Genomic DNA, 25046 nt, shown 5'->3' on the forward strand with positions numbered 1-25046 from the left:
AAGAGGTTAACAAAAATGAACTAAAGAGCTTTATTGACATCACAGTACATTCAAGAATAATTTTAAGAACATTACAGCTGAAAGAGAATGGCATGTTTATAGTCTTATTATGCACTATTTTTTGAAAAAATGTAATACAAAGAAATCCTATTAAGTAACTTGGAGCAGCATTTGGAAAAAGTACACCTATTTACAGATTAAAAAAAAAAAAAAATTCTGGTTTCACCTACACAGCCACAATGTGCCTCTATAATGAGACAAGCCCTTAAAACTCATGGAATTTTTTAAACATCATGGCATTCTTGCCACATCATTCCTCAGCGTTTACGACGGGGAGGGGTTGTTGATCTGAAAAAAAGAAAGGGAAAAGATAAAATTTAAAAATAAAAATGTATTTTATACTAAAGAATCTGCAATTTTCAAATAAATAATATTATATAGGATTTCTAAAATTACTTAAGACTATGATCATTTATCAAGTACCAAACTGAGTTTATTAAAGAGAGAGAGAGAAAGGACACTTTCAACTTTGCATAAATTCAGTCAAATTTTTTTTTTTTTAAATCAGACAAAATACTTTAAAAAGTATACTACCTTGATCGGGACTTAGACTTGTGTTTGCGGCTTGCCTTCTTACCAGACCTTTGAGATTTCTCCATGGATCGCGATCGACTATGTTTAGGCTTCTTAGCCTTCTTTTCTTTGCTACTTCCTGGAGATTCAGAACTGCTCCTTCCACTAGAATCAGAGCCTGAATGTTTTTTACTGTCTTTGGTAGTACTTTTCTTACTATCCTGTCTAGAATCATGTCTTATGATTTTAACAGATATAGAACCACTCCTAGAGAATGTTCTTTCACTTTCTCGTTTCCTTTTTAACCTATCATCCTGACTACTGAACTTAAAATCTTTTTCTTCCCTTTTTTGTTTCTCTTTTCTTTTATCCTGTTCACGCTCCCTTTCTTTGTCTTTCTTTTTCCTATCTTTATCTATACTTCGACTCCTCTCTTTTTTCCTCTCTTGTTCTTTAGCCTCACCTTTATGCTTATGACTGCTCCCACTAAGATTTCCACGTTGATCATCAATTTTACGCCTATCTCGACTCCTACTGCGACTGGACCGATTGGTTCGCCTATCCCTTGAGCGACTTCTACTTCTACGTCTCTCTCGGGAAGGACTTCGATTTCTTCGTCTTTCTCTTTCAATGCTAGTTCTATTAGACCTCCTCCTATCTCTAATCTTTACTCTAGCCCTATTGCTCTCTATTTTAATTCTGCGAGAGTAACTTCTACTCCTACTACGCCTAGCTTTAATTGTTGGCGATCTACTCCTACTATGTCTCTTTTTTCTTTTAGGAGAAGAAGATCGGGAAGAAGTGCGACTACTACCTGAGCTAGAACTGTACGAAGAGCTAGAGACAGTACTACTAGTACTACTACTTCTGCTATTGCTACTGGAACTACCACTACTGGAACTTCCTGATCTACTCCTTCCTTGTTTCTCTTTTTCTTTATGCTCTTTTTTTGGTTCTAAAACTGACGTAGTTTCATTTGGAGTCCTTTTCTTTTCATTAACCACATCACCATCTGCTTCTCTTGCTTCTAGTAGTGATAAACTATTTTGCTCTTTATGGATAAATTCATTCATCTCTTTTGTAACCCTTTCTGTTTGTTGCTTTTCTTCTGAAACAGAAAAAGACAAAAACAGTAAGAAAGGCAAACGTGCAATGAAAAAACTCCCATGCTACCAAATTTCAAGCTATCAGACTACAAAAATACAGCAGCACTATTCAACAGAAATAGAATGCAATAAGCAATTCAGGGTTTTTTAACAGCTACATTTAAAAAGTAAAAAGAAACAGGTGAAACTGATTTTCATATTTTATTAACCCAACATATAAAAAATATTATCATTTCACCATGTGATCAGTTAAAAAGAACATTGAGATATTTTGCTTTTTTTTTTTAATGTAAAGTCTTTGAAATACAGTGTGTATTTTATACCTACAGCACATCTCAATTTGGGCTGGCTTCATTTGAAATGCTCAATAGCTACATGCAGTTAGCTGCCTTCCTGGACAGTACAGCAATAGAGTACCAAAGTGTAGAGGTACAGTAAAGCAAGTAAGAAAAGATTTCCCTTTTGTACAGTAAGGCAATTTGAAGGTAAGTAAGTAATTTATAGGAGATTTTTGGCTGTTAACTCTTAATAATTACTTCTCAAATTGTCCAAATAAGATTTTTCAAAAAAGAAATTCTAAATAAATATTCTTTCATTATTCCTATTATCATTATATAAACTAAAACTGTATACATGTACAGCATTTTACATAAATAACCTTCTAAAAATTCCTCTATTATCCTTAAATATGCTAGCTACAAATTACTTTTCAATAGTTTACAATATATTTCCCCTTTCAAAAGTTTTTTCATTTTAAGAACTTTTTTTTTCTTAAAGAATTTTTGATGTGGACCATTTTTAAAGTCTTTATTGAATTTGTTACAACATTGCTTCGGTTTTATGTTTTGGGTTTTTGGCCTTGAGGCACGTGGGATCTTAGCTCCCTGACCAGGAATCAAACCTGCACCCCCTGCATTGGAAGGTGAAGTCTCAACCACTGGACCACGAGGGTAGTCCTGTTAAGAACTTTAATAAGAAATAAAAATACACTAAATAGCTTAACTTACAGCCAATGGAACTAATGTCTCCCAAAACAAAACAAAAAAACTTTTATAAACTATAACTTTTTACAATCAATTTTGACTTTAACTTTGATAAAAACTGCAAATGAGCCAAAACACCTTAGTTTCAGTTACATCACATATTATTTATAATCTAGCCTTGATTCTATCGTTTGGTATTTTTAAGTTGGTTATAAAATAAAAAGAAATATGGGGCTTCCCTGGTGGCGCAGTGGTTGAGAGTCCTCCTGCCGATGCAGGGGACACGGGTTTGTGCCCTGGTCCGGGAAGATCCCACGTGCCGGAGCGGCTGGGCCCGTGAGCCATGGCCGCTGAGCCTGCACATCCGGAGCCTGTGCTCCGCAACGGGACAGGCCACAACAGTGAGAGGCCCGCGTACCGCAAAAAAAAGAAATAAAATTAAAAAGAAGAAATATGAACAGAACTGTACAAACATTGAGTCTAAAAGATATACCTTCCATCTGTTTATCATGTAACAGCTGCTGTTCTTTTTCTTTTCTCCAAAAAGCTTCCTGTTTTTGCCGGATTCGGTGCCGTAATTCCTCATCATCAGTGTCAGATGACTCAGAACCTCGGTCGCTCCTCTCATCTTCACTGTCTCCTGATCCATAACCACCCAGTCCACCTGTGTGCATAAAGCCCAGTCTATCATATGTAAAAATTATTCTAGGCACTAAAAACTTTTTAAGGTCCGAGAAGAAAGCTCATTTCTTTTTTCATTGCTTTTTCTTGGAAGAATATGCTTATTCGGGGTGGGGAGGAGTATAAATTACAATGCTTAAGGAGAACACAGAATCCTCAGATACTTAGTATCTTATTCTTTCAAGAATATTTCATATATTTCTCACCATAAGGGAATCTTGAAAATGACTGTCTTACTGTCCATGCTAACCAACAAAGCCATTTAATAGGGCAGTAACAAAGCCTTACTAAAGCATAATCAATTCAAACTACCTTACTCAAATTTATGATGATCCTGAAAATATTTCTAAAATTAACTCTTTCATTATTCAAAGCTTAGAAATCCAAGGGATGCTAAATATTTTTTTCCTAACAAAGTTGGAATACTGTAATTCTCACTGATACAGAAATGGTATGGTGCTAAAACTGCTCCCCACCCTGAAGTGATCTAAATAGTAATCATAACAAAATCACATGGGCATTTGGTTTTACCCATTTCTGTTGACCCTCACAAATATTAATTTGAAATGATGATGTGGAAAAGGCAAATTCAAGCTCTTATATACTTGATAATATATCATGCAAATTGCAAATTACGAACACATCACTACTATCATGCTGTAAGATAAACCCTTTCCTCTATGTAAAAACTTGACTTGCTGCAACACAATCTAAATAAAGGTCCTTAAGAGCAATAGTGGATAGGTTTTTCCCTATGGCATGTATGTAATAATTCTGAAAGTGAGCTTAAATGCTATCATGGCTAAATTATGAACTATTATAACTTGCACTAATAAACTATGAATTAGCCACCACATTTATAATAATCCCACTGTGAATGCTTTAGTAAAAAAAAACAAAAAAAAACCTTTTAGAGGCTATAACCCTAAAACCTAAATTTTATAAACTGTGTAGGACTAGTACAGTTTCAAAACAGAACACGTAGAGAGACAGGTGTCATTTTTCCCTTTAAGGCCCTCTCACAAATAAGGAGAATACTTACCGAGTCCAGTGAGGGAAGCCAGTGCACTGGACTGTGCCAGCTGTTTTGCAGGAGCTTTGTATCACATCAACAACAGGAACAACATGTTAACACAAATAGCCACGATTTCATAGTCATGAGAGTCTATGGTATTGTTAAATCTACTACTATTGCTGCTTTTTGGGGAGAGAAGAAACATTAAAAACATAACATTCATTTTAAACCAGTAGCACGTCTGGCCTTGAAATTATAATTCTGATGTGAGCTGAAATTGGTTGATAATGAGGAAAAATGTTGACCAGTACAGTGGTATTTTTTTTTTTTTAGGTATGGCCCATAATTCAAATTTTTCTTTCAATATACTTTTTAAGTGTTACTAAAAATATGGGGGGTAGGGGACATTAGCTGCTTCTGTAAAAATTATAAGTGGTAAACTGTGAAAATTCTGAAGGTTCATAATTCATTAGGCAAACTAATTATATTAGAAATCATATACCAATACCATGGTATCTATATATATATAAAAAAATCAGGTGAAATTGAACATCAAGAATTTTCCACAATACATTTTATAGAACAGCAAAACTGCTAATCTGTCCTCAGGTAGGTTGGATAAAACAAAAATATCTGTATAGTTTTTAATATGGTGTCTACAAATCTAACCTTTCCCAAAGAGTTAAAACATGCAAGAGAATATTCAAAATCTGCTAGTAATTCAACAAGGACAACAAAAAAAGTCCAAAGTAGCCACCAAAACCAAAAGACCCCCAGAAAAAGAGAACCAAGAACACCCACAATATACCTTTCGTTGCTTTCCGGTGTGCATCTTTGGCTACATAATAAATTTCTTCATCTGTGACATCCAGTAGAATTTCAGTCAGAAGCATTTTTGTCAGCAACATCTAAGGAAGGATATTTTATATGTTTTTTTCTAATTTATTATAGCTACTGATAGTTTGACATTTTCAAAAAAATTAAAAGGCAAAGCCATTTTACAAAACATTTTTAGAGAAGAGATCAGACCAGCTATTCCAAGGAATAGAGTATCTTGAAAATTATTGTATTATCAAAACTTTAAAAATTTTAAAATCATGTGGATTAAAATATATATATATGAATTTATCTGTATAGTAGAGAAACTGAATTCTAATTCTAGAGACAAAGTATTTTTTTCAAGTTCCTATTAATAAAAGTTTCCACAAGTGTTTTGAGAGGAATATCCCTTCATTTAATAATATTATTAGTAAGCAGCACAATACTAGTTTCTTATGTCACTTAGGAACTTACATTAACCCTCAGCTCAAAGTAAAATTTGAGGGGAAAAAAACAAGGAAAATAACAAAAAGGCAGTCATTCCATTCTGTGAGATGAAGTCCTTTTTTTCTTGATTACTATAGCACAGCGTACAATAGACTTGAAATAAGAGCTGGATTCTAGCACTGGTTTGGCTACCAACAGCTGTTTCAAATGTGGGCCTCTCTGGGATTCAGATTACTCATCTACTAAAATAAGAGTATACTGAATCAGCTTCATCTAAAGACATTTCAAATATCACTGGTCTTTCAATATGAGAAACGCAGCACATTATATTCCCAATCTCAGAAACTGACAATACACATTATAGGCACTGAAGTCTTTGAGAAATCTTGCAATGAAGAAATATGTTTAACTGTGTTCAATCCAGTGCTTCCTAAATTTATATTTCTATGCAGCCTTTTAATCTTTTTCAGTATTCAAAAAACACATTTTAGAAAAATAATAAATGTTCTCTTGGGTCTCATGTAGTAAAACACTGTTTAAAAATGTGCTTAAATAACTGCTTTATAAGCTGTGATTTCCTATTATGTTACTTGGATTTTGCGGACATTATCACCCAGCAAATATACATTTTATAACTGTTCCACAAGTTCTCTCTCAAGTTTGATAGCCAACCAATAATTTAAAAAAATTATAAACAAGATAAACCCTATAATATAATGTAGCATGTCAATTACACCTCAATTAAAAAAAATTTTTTTAAGCCTGTACATGGTAAAGGTAAGAAATTTAACATTCTACCATTTGATACTCTTTCTCTTCTTCGGTCATTTCTGGTTCACTTTGATCTTCTTGAGGAACTGGAGATGGACTTCTGGTGACTTTTCCACTGCTTGCGGCCTCCACATTTTCAGTGTCTTCATCTTCCTCATCGCTATCCTAAAAAAAGTAATAGCACTTTCAGGTAGCCCAAATTCATGCTTATAATATAAAATAATTATCTTATATATTCTATGTTAAAACCCAAATTAATGTCTATGAAACAGATATATAAAAATGAAATTTCTCTAAAGTACATTTTTGTGCTATAGATTTCATTTAAAATGTTACCTGAGAAGAAATATTAAGACTACAAGATGACTTATGAGAATGAATTTCAATTATTTTTCAATTTTTTTCCTTAGTTAAGTTTTACCTTATTTTATAAATAACTAGAAGCACATCAGGCCCAGAGACTGATTTAATTAATATCCATTATATATGATGGTCCTGACATGAGTGGTGTGTAGAATTTTGGATAAATGCACCACAGTCATATTATTCAGTGTAACTTTTTTTTTTTTTTTGCGGTACGCGGGCCTCTCACTGTTGTGGCCTCTCCCATTGCGGAGCACAGGCTCCAGACGCGCAGGCTCAGCGGCCATGGCTCACAGGCCTAGCCGCTCCGCGGCATGTGGGATCTTCCTGGACGGGGGCACGAACCCGTGTCCCATGCATCGGCAAGCAGACTCTCAACCACTGCGCCACCAGGGAAGCCCTCAGTGTAACTTTTACAGCTGTAAATGTAAGCTATTTACCTAAAATCATGTGACTTAAAAATCTAAAGTCAGTTTCCAGATATCAGCTAGCCAGTGAAATTTGCTTTTTTTAGCTACGTAACAGACAGATAAGCAAGAAATGAGGTCTACTTCAGATAGAGGAAATACCAGCAGTTTGTCTCTCTGAATGGTTTTAGGTCTTCAGTATCCAGAGAGCATACCTTAAAAAGGGGACTCTTCTTTAGGCAAAGAAGTATTCCATAGTCACTCTAACAATCCTACTAAGTAAAAGACAAGGTGATCACCTAAATACAACTATGGAAAGGCTATTTGAACCAGGGGAAGACACATGTGACACAAGTCCAAAAGCATCTGGGAGAAGAGGGAGGATAATCTCCAAACAGTTTTTTTGACACTTAAAATAAAACATCAAACCTGAAAATCCACTATTTCATGTCTTTTGAAAAAAATTTTTTTTTCTTTGTTAAAGGTGAACTTTAATAGTGGCAGCCTGTTGTTTCTTACCGGTATAACACCCAGAATAAAATCACATCTTTGTCATGGTTCTTTTGTTAAAAAATAAAAGTAATTTATGGCACTCATGGAATTTAAGCAAAGCCAATCTGCTTAAGTCTAGTTAATCTGCTGTCTTTGAGAATTATTGCTGAAGCAGAAAATGGCCTTGGGAGGAAGAACCATTTCCTGAATTGCATTACTGGCCAGTGCTGTGGCTGTCATACCATCTAGGAGCATACTGTTGCTAAACAAAAAAATTTCTAAGCCACTCAATGCCATCTAACTGATGGAGTTCTTTTTTTTTTTTTTTTTTTTTAATATTTATTTATTTTGACTGCATTGGGTCTTCATTGTTGCATGCGGGCTTTCTCTAGTTGCAGCAAGCAGCGGCTACTCTTCGCTGCAGTAGGTGGGCTTCTCATTGTGGTGGCTTCTCTTGTTGCAGAGCATGGGCTCTAGGTGCGCGGGCTTCAGTAGTTGTGGCTCGTGGGCTCAGTAGTTGTGGCTCGCGGGCTCTAGAACGCAGGCTCGGTAGTTGTGGCTCACGGGCTTAGTGGCTCCGCGGCATGTGGGATCTTCCCGGACCAGGGCTCGAACCCGTGTTCCCTGCATTGGCAGGCGGATTCTTAACCACTGTGCCACCAGGGAAGCCCACTGATGGAGATTTAAAGAGTTAAAACTTTATGTTACTTTCAGTGCCTGTGTCAAAAACTATGAAAGCTATTACATCCTTTGGTGTAAGTATAGTTTTGTCTTATAGTCCATCACTAAGGAGTTAGCTGTACTACAACAAAAGAACACAGACTTGTTTGTCAAGGTAAAGCCTATTATCTAGCACCCCAATGAATAATTTCTCTCTGGAATGAAATGTTTTATAAATTTGCTGTCCCCTTTCTCCTTACTACGCTCAACAATACATACATAAAAACAATCTCCAATATACTTACTGAAAGTAATCTCAAGGACATTACTCTAATACTTTTTTATAAGCTAAATTAATATCTATTTATTTCAATACTTTTTTAAAATTGAAGTATCGTCGATTTACAATGTTTCAGGAGTACAGCAAGTGATTCAGTATACATATATTTTTTTCAGATTCTTCTCCATTATAGGTTATTACAAGATATTGAACAAAGTTCCCTGTGCTATACAGTAGGTCCTTGTTGTTTATTTTACTTATAGTAGTGTGTATCTGTTAATTCCAAATTCCCAAATTATCCCTCCCCCCACCTTTCCCCTTTGGTAACCATAAGTTTTTCTATGTCTGTGAGTCTATTCTGTTTTATAAATAAGTTCATTTGTATCTTGTTTTTTTAGATTCCACATATAAATGATATCACATCATATTTGTAAATGTAAATTGGTGCAGCCACTATGGAAAACAGTATGCAAGTTCCTTAAAAAACTAAAAATAGAGTTCCCATATGATCCAGCAATCCCACTCCTGGGCATATATCCAAAAAAGATGAAATCTAATTCAGGAAGATATATGCACCCTCATGATCACAGTAGCACTATTTACAGTAGCCAAGACATGGAAGTACCCTAAATGGCCACTGACAGATGAATGAATAAAGAAGACGTGGTGTGCATGTGTAATATTCCATATACACACAATGGAATATTACTCAGCCATAAAAAAGAAATAATGCCATTTACAGTAACATGGATGGACCTAGAGATTATCATACCAAGTCAAATAAGACAGAAAAAGTCAACTAACTTTTCACACAGATGTCACAAGGAGTTTTATGTCAGGAGTGTCTACTTACAAATTTACTTCTCTGAGGTAAACGAGGGCCATCTCCTCCTTCAGCATCTTCTGCAGCCTTCTTTTCTTTTTTGGACAATTGTGAACGTTGTTGTTCCATTCTTTCTTTCTCCAACTTCTTCTGCTTTTCACGTTCCATTTTTTCAAGACCTTCTCGAATCCAAGCTGGAAGAGTCCTGCGTTTTACTGCATCTGTTTCACGTGGGACAAAATATTCATAAGTCAGCTAAGTAAAAATTGTAAATGCATGAGTTTCTTATTCTTAAATTTCTACAATCTTTGTAACTTAAAAAATAATTCTGGTGCTGCCTGAGTGCTAGTGACAAATACTATCATTCTCCAGCAAGGCAGTGGTAATACAAACAATCCACTAGGGCTTTCCTGGTGGAGCAGTGGTTGAGAGTCCGCCTGCCGATGCAGGGGACACGGGTTCGTGCCCCAGTCCGGGAAGATCCCACATGCCGCGGAGCAGCTGGGCCCGTGAGCCATGGCCGCTGAGTCTGCGCGTCCAGAGCCTGTGCTCCGCAACGGGAGAGGCCACAACAGTGAGAGGCCCGCGTACCGCCAAAAATAAAAAAATCCACTAAACATAATGCTTTTCTTTAAAATCATCAATTTTAATAGCAAGAGTGAACACTGCCTTAATGCTTATAATGTGCCAAGGCACTAGGGAAGTCCATCATCTCTCTTAATCCCCAAAAGCCCTAAAAGAGCACTACTATTACTCCATCTCTTTTTAAGTGAGGAAACCGAGGCTCAAAGAGATTAAGTGATGTGCTCAAGGTTACAAAGACAATAAGTAGTGATGTGGGCTAATTCAGAGCCAACTGTTATACTATGGTGCTTCCTAAAATGTGAAAACAGAACAGAATTAAACAAAACCACAAGCCTTCACAGTAAGAATTCATCTGAACTAATATTATTCCTTAAGTTAAAACAGAAGTTAGAATCTCTCTAAAATGTCTACTTTGTGATAAAAAAAAAAGAGAAAGACTTAAGTGCTAGATTTGGATGTCCAGATAAAAAGGAACATAAATATGTAACTTGTCAGTTGCAATAAACTAGTTCTATTATGTTATTTAAAAATTAAAAATTTCTGCCAAACATTATGGAAAGTGAAATAAAGAAATTATTCTGACAGCAGTAATATCAGATGAACTGAGAGTGCAAAGAGTCCATAGAGAGAGAACAAACAGGAGGTTTTAAAGGGGGAACTGATCATATACTGGCATAATGTAGCTATCAACATTGAAGAAATATCAACACGCTATGGTCACAATAAATTTAAATTTCATCACAAAACCTGGAGTTTAAGGTAAAGATTCATTTTAAAGAAACATATTCAAAACTTTAAAGATTTTAGATAGCATGCATCTTTTTTGTAATTTTAAGGTTTATGACTATAAAAAGATAGGATTTTAAAGTATCATTTCCTAACATATCAGAGTATTAGAACAATTTAAGAAAAGAAAACATCCTTTTTACATGATCAAAAAATCATGCCAATTGTGGTTCACTAAACTTAAATAGCTACCAATTTGTGGCGGCTCCTGCTTCACAGGAAGTGCAATAGGTGAGCGCTGCCGATCCCTGAATGATGATGGTCTTTCTCTTCGATTCTGGGGAGGTGCCGGAGGTCCTGGAGGTCCTGGTTGCCAATAAGGAGGATGAAATCCACCTTGCGGTGGACCAAAAGCAGCCCCATGCTGAAAGAGTATTGCAGTTTATTTTTCTTCACATTAATACAATATACTCTCTGGGACACACGTGTGTTATGAACTGGGACAGTAGAAATCCATGTGTGCAGCAAATCCAAGAATTCCATGGTTCTAATATCCACCGATATTTCTGTAGCCCCAAGAACCTAGGCTTACTTTTCCTAAGAAAGATAAAGATTTTCTGCCTACGTAAATGCAAAGAGCCATATAAAATCCAGCTGATAATATACTATATTCAAGAAGTATAAAAAAGGATATATAAATGAGCTTTTTCATTCTGAATCCATTTATATCCTTCCACTACCAAGAAATCAAATAAATGCCAGTTTTTCTGTAACTAGAAAACCACAGGAAAAAAAAGTTTTAAATCAATTCCAACTTCCTAGTTATGAACTTATTTCTATCATCTTGCAAGAAATATCTATTTTAAGCTAAGATAAAAGCTACTGAATCATAACATTATATATTTTTTTTTTGTAACTTTGCCATTTTCAGATGCTTTTCTAAGCCAGATGCCAGCAGAGCTCTTTGTCTTGTTAGCATGGGGATCTACCAAGCAAATGATGTGTAAGTAGAAGCTCCCCACTACTACATTTTTTCAAAACAAAGAGAAACTGTCCTATCTGTATACCAAATATTCATATACAAAAAGTATCTGAATGAATAAGAGGATTACTGTCTCAAGGTGAATACTGTTTACGATTATGCCCATTACCCATACAGTTAGTGAAATGAGTTTTTTCCAAAATTTTAAATGATAGCTCAGTTTAAAGGTAACGATTGCAATCAATTATTTCAAAATGACACCTAGCACTATAATTTAAGGGTGGACCCTGGCAGAGTGATTAGAGAAAATATAGCCCCTCTTAACGACACTATTCCCCATAGAGTTCTATGTCCCTAGGAATGAATTAGATGCTACAAAGAAAATTATGTACAATTCCATTAACATGTCATGTCAGAATGGAAAAATAACGACAACACTAGAAAATGTCTTAACTCTACATAGCAGAAGGAATTGCATTTAGGAAGATGATCTATGTTCTTCATGTATTTTATTCATGTCTTAACCATAATTTTTGATAAATAATGTATTCAACTACCGTGCATTTTCTAAACTTTATTTAATATTTAAAGGTACCATCTTGAAATTATAAATTAGAAAACAAAACATCATATAGCTATCTCACTTACACATTTTGCATTTATCCAAATTTTTCCCTAACAATCCTTTATACCATTTTCCTAAGCAAATCAAAAACCAGAAAATAAAAATCTAATGATTTTAATACTCAAAAACTGATAACTTTTTTTGAGACATAATATGTGCTTATCTGTACAAGACTGAAAAGTGAAACACATATCTTAGGTACTCTTGATGAGACACCTCCAAAGAATGGATTACGTGCACATCTACAATATTAAAGCAACAAAATATCTTTCACCTGATAGTCAAACTGGTTCACTGGCCCCACTGCAAAATTATCGGGTGGTCCACCAAAGTTGTGATTGTTCTGGTTAAATATATGCCTGTTGTCAGGGGCAAATTCCCCACTGTCCTGACTGTTGCTGTCTTCGGAAGGAGGAACAATGTCCATTGGGCCTGGTGTTGGTGGCATCCATGGCTGCTCTGGAGGGGGGTGTGGGGGCTGCTGATGCATTCCCCATTCTATTCAGGATTTAGGCATAAAAACATTCAACAGGGGTTATAACAAAATCAGCACACATCTTTAAGATCTCAAGAAAGCTACATTTTTTCAGTAAAGAAACAGATTAAAAAATTTATGACTTCTTGGTCCAATTTCTTTTGCATACCTTAAAAATAAGCAATGAATTAATCTAATAAATAATTCGAATGAGCTAACTTCCACTCTAATTCATATCCTAAACAAATGGAAACCAAATGCCCAAAATTATTTTTAATGAACATAACAAAATCCAAAGCAATCTTCTGTTGAATTTTTCTATTTCTGTTCAGTAACAATACCATAAAAATAATACCTTGAGATTTTTATATAATTCCTTTCTTCCATGAACACATTTATCCTCACAACATCCCTGTGAGGTAGGGAGAAATCAGGTACTATTTTTGCCAATTTCAGGAAGGGAAATTGAGGCACACAGAAGTAAATCACTTGCCTGGGACACAAAGAACACCAGCAGAGTAAAGTTGGGGAAGTGGGAATGCCAGGGTGAATCACTGATGAACTTAGGAACCAAAACATTTTCAAATGTGGGAAAATTTGGCACAGACTCCAGAAAACTAGAAATGAACTACTTCTCAGTATTAAAGATTAGAATATTCGTTATTCGTTTAAAAGTGATATTAGAGGATTACTTCCTGACTTTTCCATTCTTACATTGAGAAACAATAATAAGTACTAATAAAGAAAAGGAGCTATGACTTCACCATTAGCATAATCAAAATAAGATTCACCTATAAAAATGTGAAGTGACTGTTAAATAATTAATAACACAAGTCATAGAAAACTGAACTAGCATCAAGGAACCTAGTCATACTGCGAAGTAAAAAAGCAAACAAACAAACAAAAATAAACAGATAAAAACTTATGGAAGATCTTCACTATCTGAAAAAAAGGGAAGAGAGAGATAGGTGGATGGTAGGGGCAGAGTATATTTGACAGACTAATTTGTCACATAGTGACACAATTTTTCTTTAATTAGAGACTAGACATGTTTTGCTCTGCCAGTGCTGCTGCTGAAAAGGCCAGAGGTTGCAACAGAGAGACATAGAATGCTCTCTTCCCTAGATGCCAAGTGAGGTTTCCAGTGTTCCCAGCCCCTGTCAGCCTAGGAATGAAGAACCAAGAAAAGAATCAAACTGAGTGCCACAATGCTAGCAGATGAGTATAGAATAATTTTAACCACAAAATTTCAAGGTCAAATATAATTGAAACTGCCTAGTCTTTAAGAAGCATTAATTTCAAGAAGTCATAAAACTAAGCAAATTAAACAATTTAATTTTAATCCTCATTTTATTTTAAAAATAGTCCTAAAATTTGGAAAACATAAACAACAAACCTGGTTGCCACATTCTGTTAAAGTTCGAATCCCCTTGGAAATTCCCATGATTGTTTGGACCAGACTCCATTGTAGACATATCTTGTCCATTTGGCATCATTCCTGGTGGTTGTTCTACCATGCTTTGCTGTCCTGAAGCTTCTCTTTGGGCAATCCAAGCTTGAGCCAATGCAGCCCAGTCAATCTGGCCTAACATAATTTAACATAGCAGAATTTGGCATTCAGAATGTAGGAGCTAAAAAAACAGTGCCTCTATGTAAAACAAGCTTCTCAGTTATTCCTTACTAGAGATTTTAAATATTACACAATGTTATAGTTGAAAATAATACAGAAAAATAACCCATACTCAGGCTATAAAATAATAAAAATTACTTAAGACATTCAGAAAATTACTTAAGACATCCACAAAAACACTTAACCAATTTCTAATATTAACTCATAAGAAAATTTATTCCCTGCACCTTAAGTTTACTGAATTTTTTTAAACTCTTATTCCTTTTTTAAACCACTATAAAAACAAATGATTAACCTCACTCTTTCTCTAACAGGTCGCATCCAGGTCTACTCTGGATCCTATATACCTCACGTGAATATAGATAGCTATTCTTGTTCCTTCTCAGTCACCCTTCTTTAGCATCTTTAACTCCCTTCTCTAGTCAAAATATATCTCCTTAACAACTTCTTAGCCATTCTTTATTCAAAATTCATTGTTTCTGCTATCTTAAAGTTCCTCCTTTCATCATATATCTACAGTTAACATTTTAAGATCTAATTCTATTAATAAAGTAAACAAAGTAGATTAAGATACAGTTTTTTACATCTCAGTTTAGCAAAGATTAAATACATTCTCATACCTTTTGATGAAAATGAAGTTAAACTTGACAATGTACATCTAAAACTTTTAAATGTACAACTGTGATCTATCAAACCTAGCTCTTAGATTTTTTTTCCTAAGAAAATAATTGGACAAGTAATAATGGTACATATACAAAATTATGGGAATGACTTCAAAAAGCAAAAAGTCACAATCTATCATCTAAAAGTGGATTTATTACAGTACAGTCCTATAACAGAATGCTATGTAGCTATTAAAAAAAAGAAATAGGATAAGATTAACCCAGTCAAGGCAGGACAGTGGAAGGGGTCATATCAGGTTAAAATTGGCTACGAATTAACCACTGCAGGAGCTAAGTAATAAATGGGGGCTCCCTATACTCGTTTCTACATCTGTATATGTTTGAAATATTCCATATTCAAGAGAAATTTAAAAATGATACAGCATACCATCAGTTGACTATGATCTACATAGAATTTTAAGATTCCGAATTAACAAAAGTATGATTAAGCAACACATTTAAGACTTTCCTCTTTCTTTAGAAAACAAGAACTAAATCAGTTTTAAAAATATTAAAATCTACATAAAGCTTTCTACTCTTTGAGGAAATCTTCCAAAGGGAAATCCATTCCCTAATATGTATGCTAGGTAAGATTATTTACAAGAAAAAATTAAAATCTGACCATAAAATGATCCAATAAACCAATACCAACTCTACCTCCCTTAATTCCAGTGCCTATGTCCCACTCATCTCTATACACCCCCCTCCCCCACTCCCCAAATTCAATTTGTTTCCTTACTTGGATCCTGCTGGTGCTGGAATGACTGCATCCATTGTTGTTGATTCAAGGGCCATTGCTGCCAAGGCTGTCCTCCTTGATCCCACATCCTGACTTTTAAAGTGTATCTGATTTTCTGTCTTCAACAAAATAAACATAGCTTAAAAATGAGAATGAGTGTTCTTTAATGTTAAAGCTCACACATCAGAAATTATTATATGATGATACATTTATGTGATCAGAGCTCTAAAATTCTGCTCAAAAGGTTGCCAAAGGCAACTGGAATTTTTTAGTTGGCAAGCAAGAGTAGAAAATTTCATGTTAATGCTGATGTCAAGAGTTTGGGGGCAAGCACAGCTCTATTCAATTTAGCTCAAAAGGGGGAAAAATATAATTTTTCCCAATATAACTCTCTGGAAATGTAATTATTTTGAAGATTATTAAAAAAAAGTGATTTAGCCTCCCTCAAACCAAGGCTCACTGAAGAGGGTAACCAAATAGCTCTAGCTAATGAAGGAAAACTCTTCCTTATATAGTTAATGAATGCATAAGGTAGAAAAGACTTAGAAAATTGCCATATTGTCAAACCTAATAAAAACAGCTGATTCAGGCAGTCTCTGAAGAAAAGCTGATGGGAAATCAAAAATTCAAAGGTTGCCGAAATATCATCCCTACAGATTATTAAGTGTCTCCTCACGAGATACAAAATTACATCCCCAGAATCACTATGAATATTTTCACCAAAAATGTTTACCTGAATCCAACTGAGCTTTCAGCTCTCACTTTCAGTGTAAAGGAATTATTAGGGGACAAAGGTACTGGCCAAATAGTATCAAAAGAAACAATCAGACAAATCTAGAAGGTGAGACAGTCCACAAAACCAGGTATCTTTTCTTTCCTTTTTTTTTGGTGGGGGGCCGCATCGCACAGCTTGTGGGACCTCAGTTCTCTGACCAGGGATTGAACCCGGTCACTGCAGTGAAAGCCTGGAATCCTAACCACTAGGCCACCAGGGAACTACCCAAGACCAGGTTTCTTAACATATAATTAACATGGAAAAGTAGAGGGGAAAAACATACATTAATACCTATTAAATCTAGGTGATGAGTATGGGGGCAGGGGGGTTCATCACACTAGTTTACTTATCTGTAAACTAGTTTGAAAACGTCCATAATAAAAAGTTTTAAATGCTTACAGTCATTTTATCTCTGTACTTCATCCAACACTGATATACAGCCCTATTCAAGAACCAATGACACACATAGTAAGCAGAGTATGTTTCTTCATTTTTGTACCCCAGGACTTAGTACATAGTAGGCATTAAATAAATGTTTACTAAATGAATCCTGTCAGACTGACCCTTTCCTCTATTCTAAAAATAATACAAAACTACACCTTAATATTTATTGCAGGGTCACAAAAAGTGGGAAAGCCAGATATTAAGGAAGTAACAGACACCAACTTTAATACGACAATTGGCTACTACAATCCAGGCTCTTAGAGCATGCAACCACAGTCTTTGCAGCATTCTCAGAATGTTACATAGTTCTGTCAATGGCAGATCCTGACCTCTCAATTGAAGAACACTGCACATTAGGAAAGATGCATTCCTTTGTTATACCTTGTTTACTTATGAGTCAAGTGCACTTATCTTCTAGTTGTATAATATTCTATTATAATGGGATTATTAGAATACGGCAAAATAGGCACTAAATAGTACCACACCTGAGGCCAACAACTGTACTGGGTATCAATTCCAAGCTAAAAATACTTACTATACCTTTAAAGCCCTTTAAAGACCAATAACTCATTAGCACTCTTGAAAACTTTAATTAACTTTAATTAAAAAGTAACTAAATAAATAAAGAGGAACACCCAGAAGAAATACCAACTGCTATTTTGACTGACCTCAGAGGTTCACCTTCTGTTTAAAATTTAGGTTGATTCAGAACTACAGCTTGGAAGCATAGCAGCAAGATTACTTATGCCCTGAAAAAAAAAAAAAAAAGTGTATGTTTGCACTTAAATTATGAAGAGCTATTTGAACTAATAAAAATAAATTCTAGAGATGCAACACGGAAGTGTGATCATCTCCAAATTAATTTGAACTTTCTCTTCCATTAATTTTATAATGAGAAAAGATTTACCATTATAAAGTTAAGGGAAACAGGTACATCACAAATGAGAAGGCAAAGCTTTAAAAACATTTTTCTTTCAAAAATATCTTTTTTATTTACTTGAACAATTCATTAACAATACAAAATAATGTCAAGCAATTTAGGAATTGTCATATATGCTGAGAAAAAAAAGGAACAACAAACATTTTAAAAGATTTCATCCATCTGATATGAACTTAAATGGTACAAATAAGGTAATAAATTCAGATTTTTCTATGGAATTCTAAGTTTAAAAATTACATCAGCAAGGTGAGAACAACTTGTCCCTCAAATGGTTTCATCTTCTTCCCATTAGATTAATTTTTTCTTTTTAGATTTTTTTTGATGTGGACCATTTTTAAAGTCTTTATTGAATTTGTTACATTATTGCTTCTGTTGTTTTTATGTTTTGGTTTTTTGGTCATGAGGCATGTGGGATCTTAGCTCCCCAACAGGGATCAAACCTGCACCCCCCTGCACTGGAAGGCAAAGTCTCAACCACTGGACCACCAGGGAAGTCCCCAGATTAATACCCAGATTAATACCTTTTTAAAGCTGATAGAAAGACAAATGTATTCATCTTTTTACCTTCCAAAGGTACCACACAGCTTCTTGCTGCCCTAAAGCAAGTGACCAGCAGTCTAAGCAACAAATGAATAAACGAATGGTCTATAGGTTCTTCTTTCCCTCTGTTTACTTTTAAAGGTTAATGATAAGAAAGCTGTTGACCTATATACAGGAGAACCAAAAAAGCTGGTGTAAGCAGAGCTTGCTATGTTTTCCAAAGCTCTAATGGCACATCAGAGTTCAGTGCATAGATGTTTCTGTCGTAGGTTGTAAACTCATACAATGTAGGCATTATAACTAGCGCTACACAGTGCATACTGGAGTTGCAAATAGATGTGCACACAATAAAACCACTTTAATGATGAAAATGATGTATATTGACTCCCTATCATCATTTCCAATACATAGATTTACTTTTCTAGAAATCACTCTAAACTAAGTTTCTTTTACTTACTCCTGTTTAATGGTTATCACGGCCAACGTTTTCAATTCCCCTTTTAAGTTTTCTGATTACCACTTGTCACCTAGACTTAAGAACACAAGCCCTGGTTCATGATGCCTGCCTATACCACTCACTAGCTGTGTGAGTATGCGCAAATTAACTACTCTCTAATCCTTGGTTTTCTCATCTGTAAAGTGGTGAATGTAATAAATGTCTACCTCATAGGGTTACTGTGAGGATTAAATGGGAAACATATAAAAACTTGGCACAGAAAGCTTCAATAAGTAGTGGTCAATATCACCACTAAGACTTTCTCAGTTGTTTTTGATAGCACTCAAGTTTACAACTGGGGGTGGGGACGGGTGATCAAGGCAATCCACTTCTACTCAATTCCATTTTCTTCTCTTAAAGCAATCTAAGACTTATCCAGATTTCATTTTATCTTTGGAATGTCCCTACTTCTCACAATATCATAGGTTGCAGCTTTTATTAAAACAAAACAAAAACTTCCATGTTTTCCTACACACAAAGAGCTTTTACTTGCATATTTTCAAGAGTGATCTGTATTATTTGTAGCCATTTTTCTGTTTGTTAAAACCAACCGCTTCTAGTTTTACTATGCTTTCCAAAGCTCTTTTCCCCCTAAAGTTTTTATAGACGCTATTATTCAAATACAATGATTGATACACTTAGGCTGAGAAAAATATGGAAAGGATGTGAAACTGTGAGAAACAGAGCAGAATAAAACGCAGCAAAGAAGGTAACAGTAAAAGTCAAGGAAGTAAGAAGTTAGAAGCTATTTAATAAAATGCTTCAATTAAATCTGCAATTGAGAAACTTTATTTGGCTACAGAGGGTGTGTTGAACAAGGATGTAGGTAAAACACCAAATGTTCAGTCTTTCTGGAAGACAAGTTAGCATTAAAGTATTTTATCAAAATTGTAAATAATCATCCCTCTGACCCAGCAACTCCACTTCAAGGACTTAAAACCATGGACGAGTATACACACCATGTAACTCAAAAACCTGCAGCATGTCTGTAACAGTGAACATCTGCTTTCAGAGACACTCAAAGGGCAGTAGGTGAGATAAGAGTGAACCATACAGTGGACTCCTATTCAGCCATTAAAATGAATAAAGTAGACTTTTATATGCTGACATACACTGATGTACGAACTGTATTATGAATTGTATAGTGAAAAAAATCATGTGATACAGGATGAATAATGATGCCACTTGAAGTTCCTTTTTTTTAAAGAACAACACAATTTAGTATAGAAAATTCCTAAATTACCAAAAACCTCTTAAAATTGGTAAGCTCTGGAAAGGGAAAACAGAGATGAGTTAATTTTAATTTTTTATTCACTATCTTTCTATATTCTTTGAATTATTTAACCATGAGTGTGTATTTTTTAAAATAAATCTACTACAGATTTTTAAAGATATGAAGAATCAGGAAGCTGGTCATGAAAATCTTCACGTATTTTGTCTTGGCTCAAACGAGAATCTTCTTGAGGGCAGTGGAAATGTCTTAATAGTTATTTGAATTCTCCAAAGTGCTTTGCCCATATTAAGTGGTAAAATATTTTACTCATTCACTGAAATTTATTATCAAGTAAATATATTAATATTCAACAATGAAGATGAAACTCTAGTACTGCTACTCTGACTTTATAACATCAAAAATCAATTCCCATTTATTCATTCTTCCTTTAGCTTTAATTTTAAAGATTCTTAAGCTCCATTTCTCAAGTTTAGAGAAATATGATAACTGATGAGCCAGGCTACAAGACTTTCCCTTTACAGGGTTAAATTAATTGCTATTTCCTTGGAAACAACTGGGATTTGGGAAGAACAGAAAGATCAACAACCAGGATTTGCTGCAGATTATGCACATTATCGCACAGAGCTATAAAAATCTAGTTTATGAATTTGACCAGTGTTATGGATTGACTTGTGTCCCCCTAGAAGATATGTTGAAGTCCTACCTCCACTCCCATTAACTGTGAACATGACCTTATTTGGAAATAGGGTCTTGGCAAACGTAGTCCAGTTAAGTTGAGGTCATACTGGATTAAAGCAGGTCCTAATCCAGATGCTTAGTGCTTTTTGAAGAAGACACAAGACAGGGAGAATGCCACATGACTACAGAAGCAGAGACTAGAATAAAGTGTCTACAGCCAAGGAAAGCCAAAGATTGCTGGGAACCAACAGAAACTAGAAAGAGGCAAGGAAGGATCCTCCCCTAGAGGAGAGACAGAAGAGAGAAGAAAGAAAAGAAAAGAAAAGAAAAGAAAAGAAAAGAAAAGAAAAGAGAGAGAGAGAGAGAGAGAGAGAGGGCTGTCAAGCACACATGCATGAGCCTACCAAAACTTTTATTTCAGTCATATCTGTAGCCTGGAGAACTGTGAAAGAACAAATTTCTGTTGTTTTAAGGCCACTTTGTGGTAATTTGATACAGCATCCCTAAGAAACTAACACAGCCAGAAATGATTGTCATTTATCTTATTTCTTAGATGACTCTATATTAGAACATTCATTGCTTTGAGGTTCTTAAAATTACTTGCTTAAATGACAAACATTAATATTTGCAAAAGTCATCCCTTAGACTATGTGACAGATAAATGAGAATGAAACTGTAGTGCTTGTTTTAAAGCTCTTAAGCATCAATTGCAAAATCAAAGAAATACAGTAACACACCCATCCTTTGGTGCATATAATGAAATGTTCTCACATCAAACACAAAGTTTAGAAACCACAAAACGCAACAATCCTCTTCTCCCCTGCCATTTCAGTCTTACACTCCAGGTAATGGATCTCAAAGTCAAAAAGAAATCATTTGGATCAATTCAGATTAGGTGGAAATGGCACTAACAAAGTTAATCTTGTAATTATTTGAAATGTAGTAACCTTTTTTGATACTTGATGTGACATGCATTTTAGTATATACTGAAATACTTTGTAGTCTGCAGCTCAAGAAAGGTAGTCAAAAAATATTGGAGAATTGAATACTTTGGTTATAGATACCAAAAAAAAGTGATAATTGAAAAATAAATTTGGAAGAAAAAAAAAAGAAATGTAAAAAGCCTAAAGGAAACAACCCCTCAGTGGCAACAAGAACACATGTCTTGGTTCTAATACCATTGGAAAGGAATCAGGGATCATTAGAGAAATAGCTGATTCTTAGAACTGGGGCAAGAAATATACAAAATGAGCCTGGAGCATCTTGTAGTGCCAGGAAGTAAGAAGATGCTCAGAAAAAGGGGGAGGGGAAAAAAGGGGGGAGGAGGAAGATGGGGGCATGTCAAAGGTGCACAGCAGACAACTGAAGGAGCTACCAATGTCCAAAACTGGAACAATCTGGGCAATAAAATAAAGTAGTACTGGATTATAACACAAATTATGACATAAATATCTATTGAATCCTTACTGACATAAATAAATTGGAGGGAAGAGACAAATCTTCCATGCGGAGGGATTCCAAATAAATTATGTAGATACTCCACCCTAAAGGAGGGAGAGCTTAACTCTCCACTCCTTAAGTGTGCTTTGTGCAAAGGGACTTCCTTCCCAAAGAGTACAATATGGAAAGGAGGGGGTGGACAGAGGAGAGTAACTTTACGGTGGAGAAATTAGACAAATACTACCTCAAGCAGGTGATCAAGGACAATATCAACATGATAAGTCATGTTCATAGTATGTAGCCTTGATAGAATGTGATGAAAAAGGCATTTTACCTCTGTGATCTTCTTCCTCAAAACCCCTAATACCAGTCTTATCATGAGAAAAACATCGGACAAATTCCAATAGCAGGTCACCCTACAATATCCCTAGCCAGTACCCCTCAAAACTGTCAAGGTCACTGTATTACTTTGCTAGGGCTGCCATAACAAAGTACCACAGACTGGGTAGCTCAAACGACAGAAATTTATTTCCTTATAGTTCTGGAGGCTAGAAGTCCAAGATCAAACTGTCATCAGGGTGGGTTTCATTCTGGGGCCTCTCTTCTTGGCTTGTAGATGGCTGTCTCCTACCTTTGTCTTTATGTGGTCTTCCCTCTGTGTACTGCTCTTTTTATAAGGACACCATTATAGCACACAGGGCCTACCCTAATGACCCCATTTTACTTCTTTAAAGACCCTATCTCCAAATACAGTCATATTCTGAGACATTGAAGTTAGGTCTTCACTGTAAGAATTTTCAGCCTGTAACAGTCATAGAAAACAAGCCTGAAAAACTGTCACAACCAAAGAAGACTAAGAACACATGACAATTAAATGTTATAGGGTGTTCTAAATAGGATCTTGGGCTAGAAAAAGGACATTAGGTTTAAACTTAGGAAATGTGAATAAACTATGGACTTTAAATAACAATAATGTGTCAATATTGGTCCATTCAATGTGACAAATGTACATGTACCATACTAATATATGTTAACAATAGAAAAAACTCTCTGAGGGGGGTTGGGGGGTAGTTCATATGGTAACTCTGTACTATCTGCTCAATTTTTCTGTAAATCAAAACTGTCCTAAAAAAGCAAAGTCTATTAACAACAACAACAAAATTTTAACATACAGTCTCAATCAACACCATCTTAAAAGAACTGATTTACTGTTACCTTACCTACAGCCACGTAACACCTTACAAAACACCTTCAAGGTTCTGGTTTTTGTTGCGTTTGCCTTGCTGCACTCAAACCAGAAATTCCAAGTTTATTTTGTTGTTCCATGAATTAACCACCAACAACCAAAATGTGTCGAGTACCCATGATGTTCAGATGACAATAATATCCATCACAGGATAATAAAACTGAAACGTTGGAAGCTACCTCCTTCTTTCCCGAACCTTACTTAACACATAGTGTCTATGACTTTAAAAACACAAGGTTAATACAAACTAAGGAACCTAACTGTAGTTAGTTGAAAGGACACCGTTGCCCTTCGCTGCGCCTGCGGAATCGGAGGTGAACAGCAGAGAAGGTCCAGGTCCGGGCCCCTTCCTCCTCTGCTCCCCCGCACCCCCTCCCCATAAGGTGGGGGGGGGGATTCCCACTGCGCACGCGCAGTGCTTAACGGCCGGTCGGGAGCCCAACAATCACTCCCTTCTCTTCCTAGAGGGAACTCTCACAGTTAGAGGGAGAGGTCGCGAGCACTCTCCTTAATACGAACATTTCCTTTAAACCGGGAGCAGCGCCGTGATTCACCAAGTCAAGCGGACGCCACCGCTTTAAGGGAGATGAGGTTCCAGCGGTCGCGCCAGGCAGCGTACGCAGCCTACGTGTTTAAGTTATACTACCTTCGCCACAGAAACCAAGAAGATTCTAATGACCCGGAAAGTCCCCACGCCTAATCGTTCTCCACCACTTACCCACTCTGATTCCGGAACACCGTGTCGCCACCGTTCCTATAATACCTCTCCAACCCTTTCGATGCTTCTACTTCTTCGCGAACAAGACAAGATGGCGCCCGATTAGTCTCACCCGGAAGTGAATAATAATAACATCCGTTTGTCATTTGAAGCCATACTGTCCCCCAGCCAGGTCTTTGACCACGTGACTGTACCCGGTTAACATTGTTTCAACGCCATTTTTGTTATGGGCAAAACCACCTCGACTATGTAGTCAACACCATGCAAATGTCTGGACATGCCTGTACGTTACCTTTTAACGTAGCCAGCGCCATGCCCGACCCACTTTTATCTTTACAGTGGGCAGAAAGCCAAGAGTTTGAGTGTTCTGTACAGAGCGCGCTCAAAATTTTTACTTTAGCAACGTGATCCTCCTTCAAGGGGAGGTATGTTCCCTTCCGAAAAGGTGGCTTGAGTTCGCGGCACTCCTTTCAGACTACGGAGGGGCCTCAGGGTCAAATGAACCGACTCCGGCGGGTTGCTCGGTGCGCCCGTAGCCGTGTTTCACACAGACCAGAGTCTGGCCCGAACTTCCGGAATACTCCCGACTTGGGTCTCACGGAGCGCCTCCGAGGGCTCCGCTTCCAGGGAGACGGGACGTTGGTGAAGTGACCGGTGTAGATGGTAGCTATAGCGGAGACCTTAGCTGACC

At 36.0% G+C, this 25046-nt stretch overlaps 1 protein-coding gene across 7 annotated transcripts; it reads right to left on the reverse strand.

Annotated features, from left to right (window-relative positions):
* Positions 1–6: 6 nt before the first annotated feature.
* Positions 7–24462, reverse strand: PNISR (PNN interacting serine and arginine rich protein). Of its 7 annotated transcripts, XM_089921881.1 has the most exons (14): positions 24356–24457; positions 17732–17812; positions 17019–17061; positions 15845–15963; positions 14210–14398; positions 12613–12836; positions 10984–11155; positions 9451–9641; positions 6423–6560; positions 5167–5266; positions 4386–4439; positions 3156–3326; positions 595–1681; positions 7–348 (listed from the first exon to the last, which is right to left on the reverse strand). In XM_089921881.1, the coding sequence occupies exons 4-14, from the start codon at positions 15930–15932 to the stop codon at positions 318–320; spliced, it is 2445 nt and encodes an 814-aa protein (XP_089778007.1). In that variant the 5' UTR covers positions 15933–15963; positions 17019–17061; positions 17732–17812; positions 24356–24457; the 3' UTR covers positions 7–317. The 7 variants fall into 7 exon arrangements, with proteins under 7 accessions (XP_089778007.1, XP_022408771.1, XP_022408760.1 ...); XM_022553063.2 differs by lacking the exon at positions 17019–17061 and having other exon boundaries at positions 15845–15959; XM_022553052.2 differs by lacking the exon at positions 17019–17061.
* Between the last annotated feature and the right edge of the window lie 584 nt (positions 24463–25046).

The sequence above is a fragment of the Delphinapterus leucas genome, chromosome 12 (assembly GCF_059928025.1).
Source record: "Delphinapterus leucas isolate spDelLeu-1000000601 "Yukka" chromosome 12, BTC_Dleu_Yukka2, whole genome shotgun sequence".
NCBI lineage: Eukaryota > Metazoa > Chordata > Mammalia > Artiodactyla > Monodontidae > Delphinapterus > Delphinapterus leucas.

Bases quoted from the DNA above. Each gene is read 5' to 3' on its own strand.
- PNISR (XM_022553077.2), bottom strand. From the start codon at position 15,932: ATGTGGGATCAAGGAGGACAGCCTTGGCAGCAATGGCCCTTGAATCAA. The intron at 11,156-12,612 runs GTGAAAGATATT...ATACTCTTTCAG, and splicing joins TGAACCAGTTTGACTATCAG to CATGGGGCTGCTTTTGGTCC. The intron at 349-594 runs GTAGTATACTTT...TCTTTTTTTCAG, and splicing joins AAGTCTAAGTCCCGATCAAG to ATCAACAACCCCTCCCCGTC.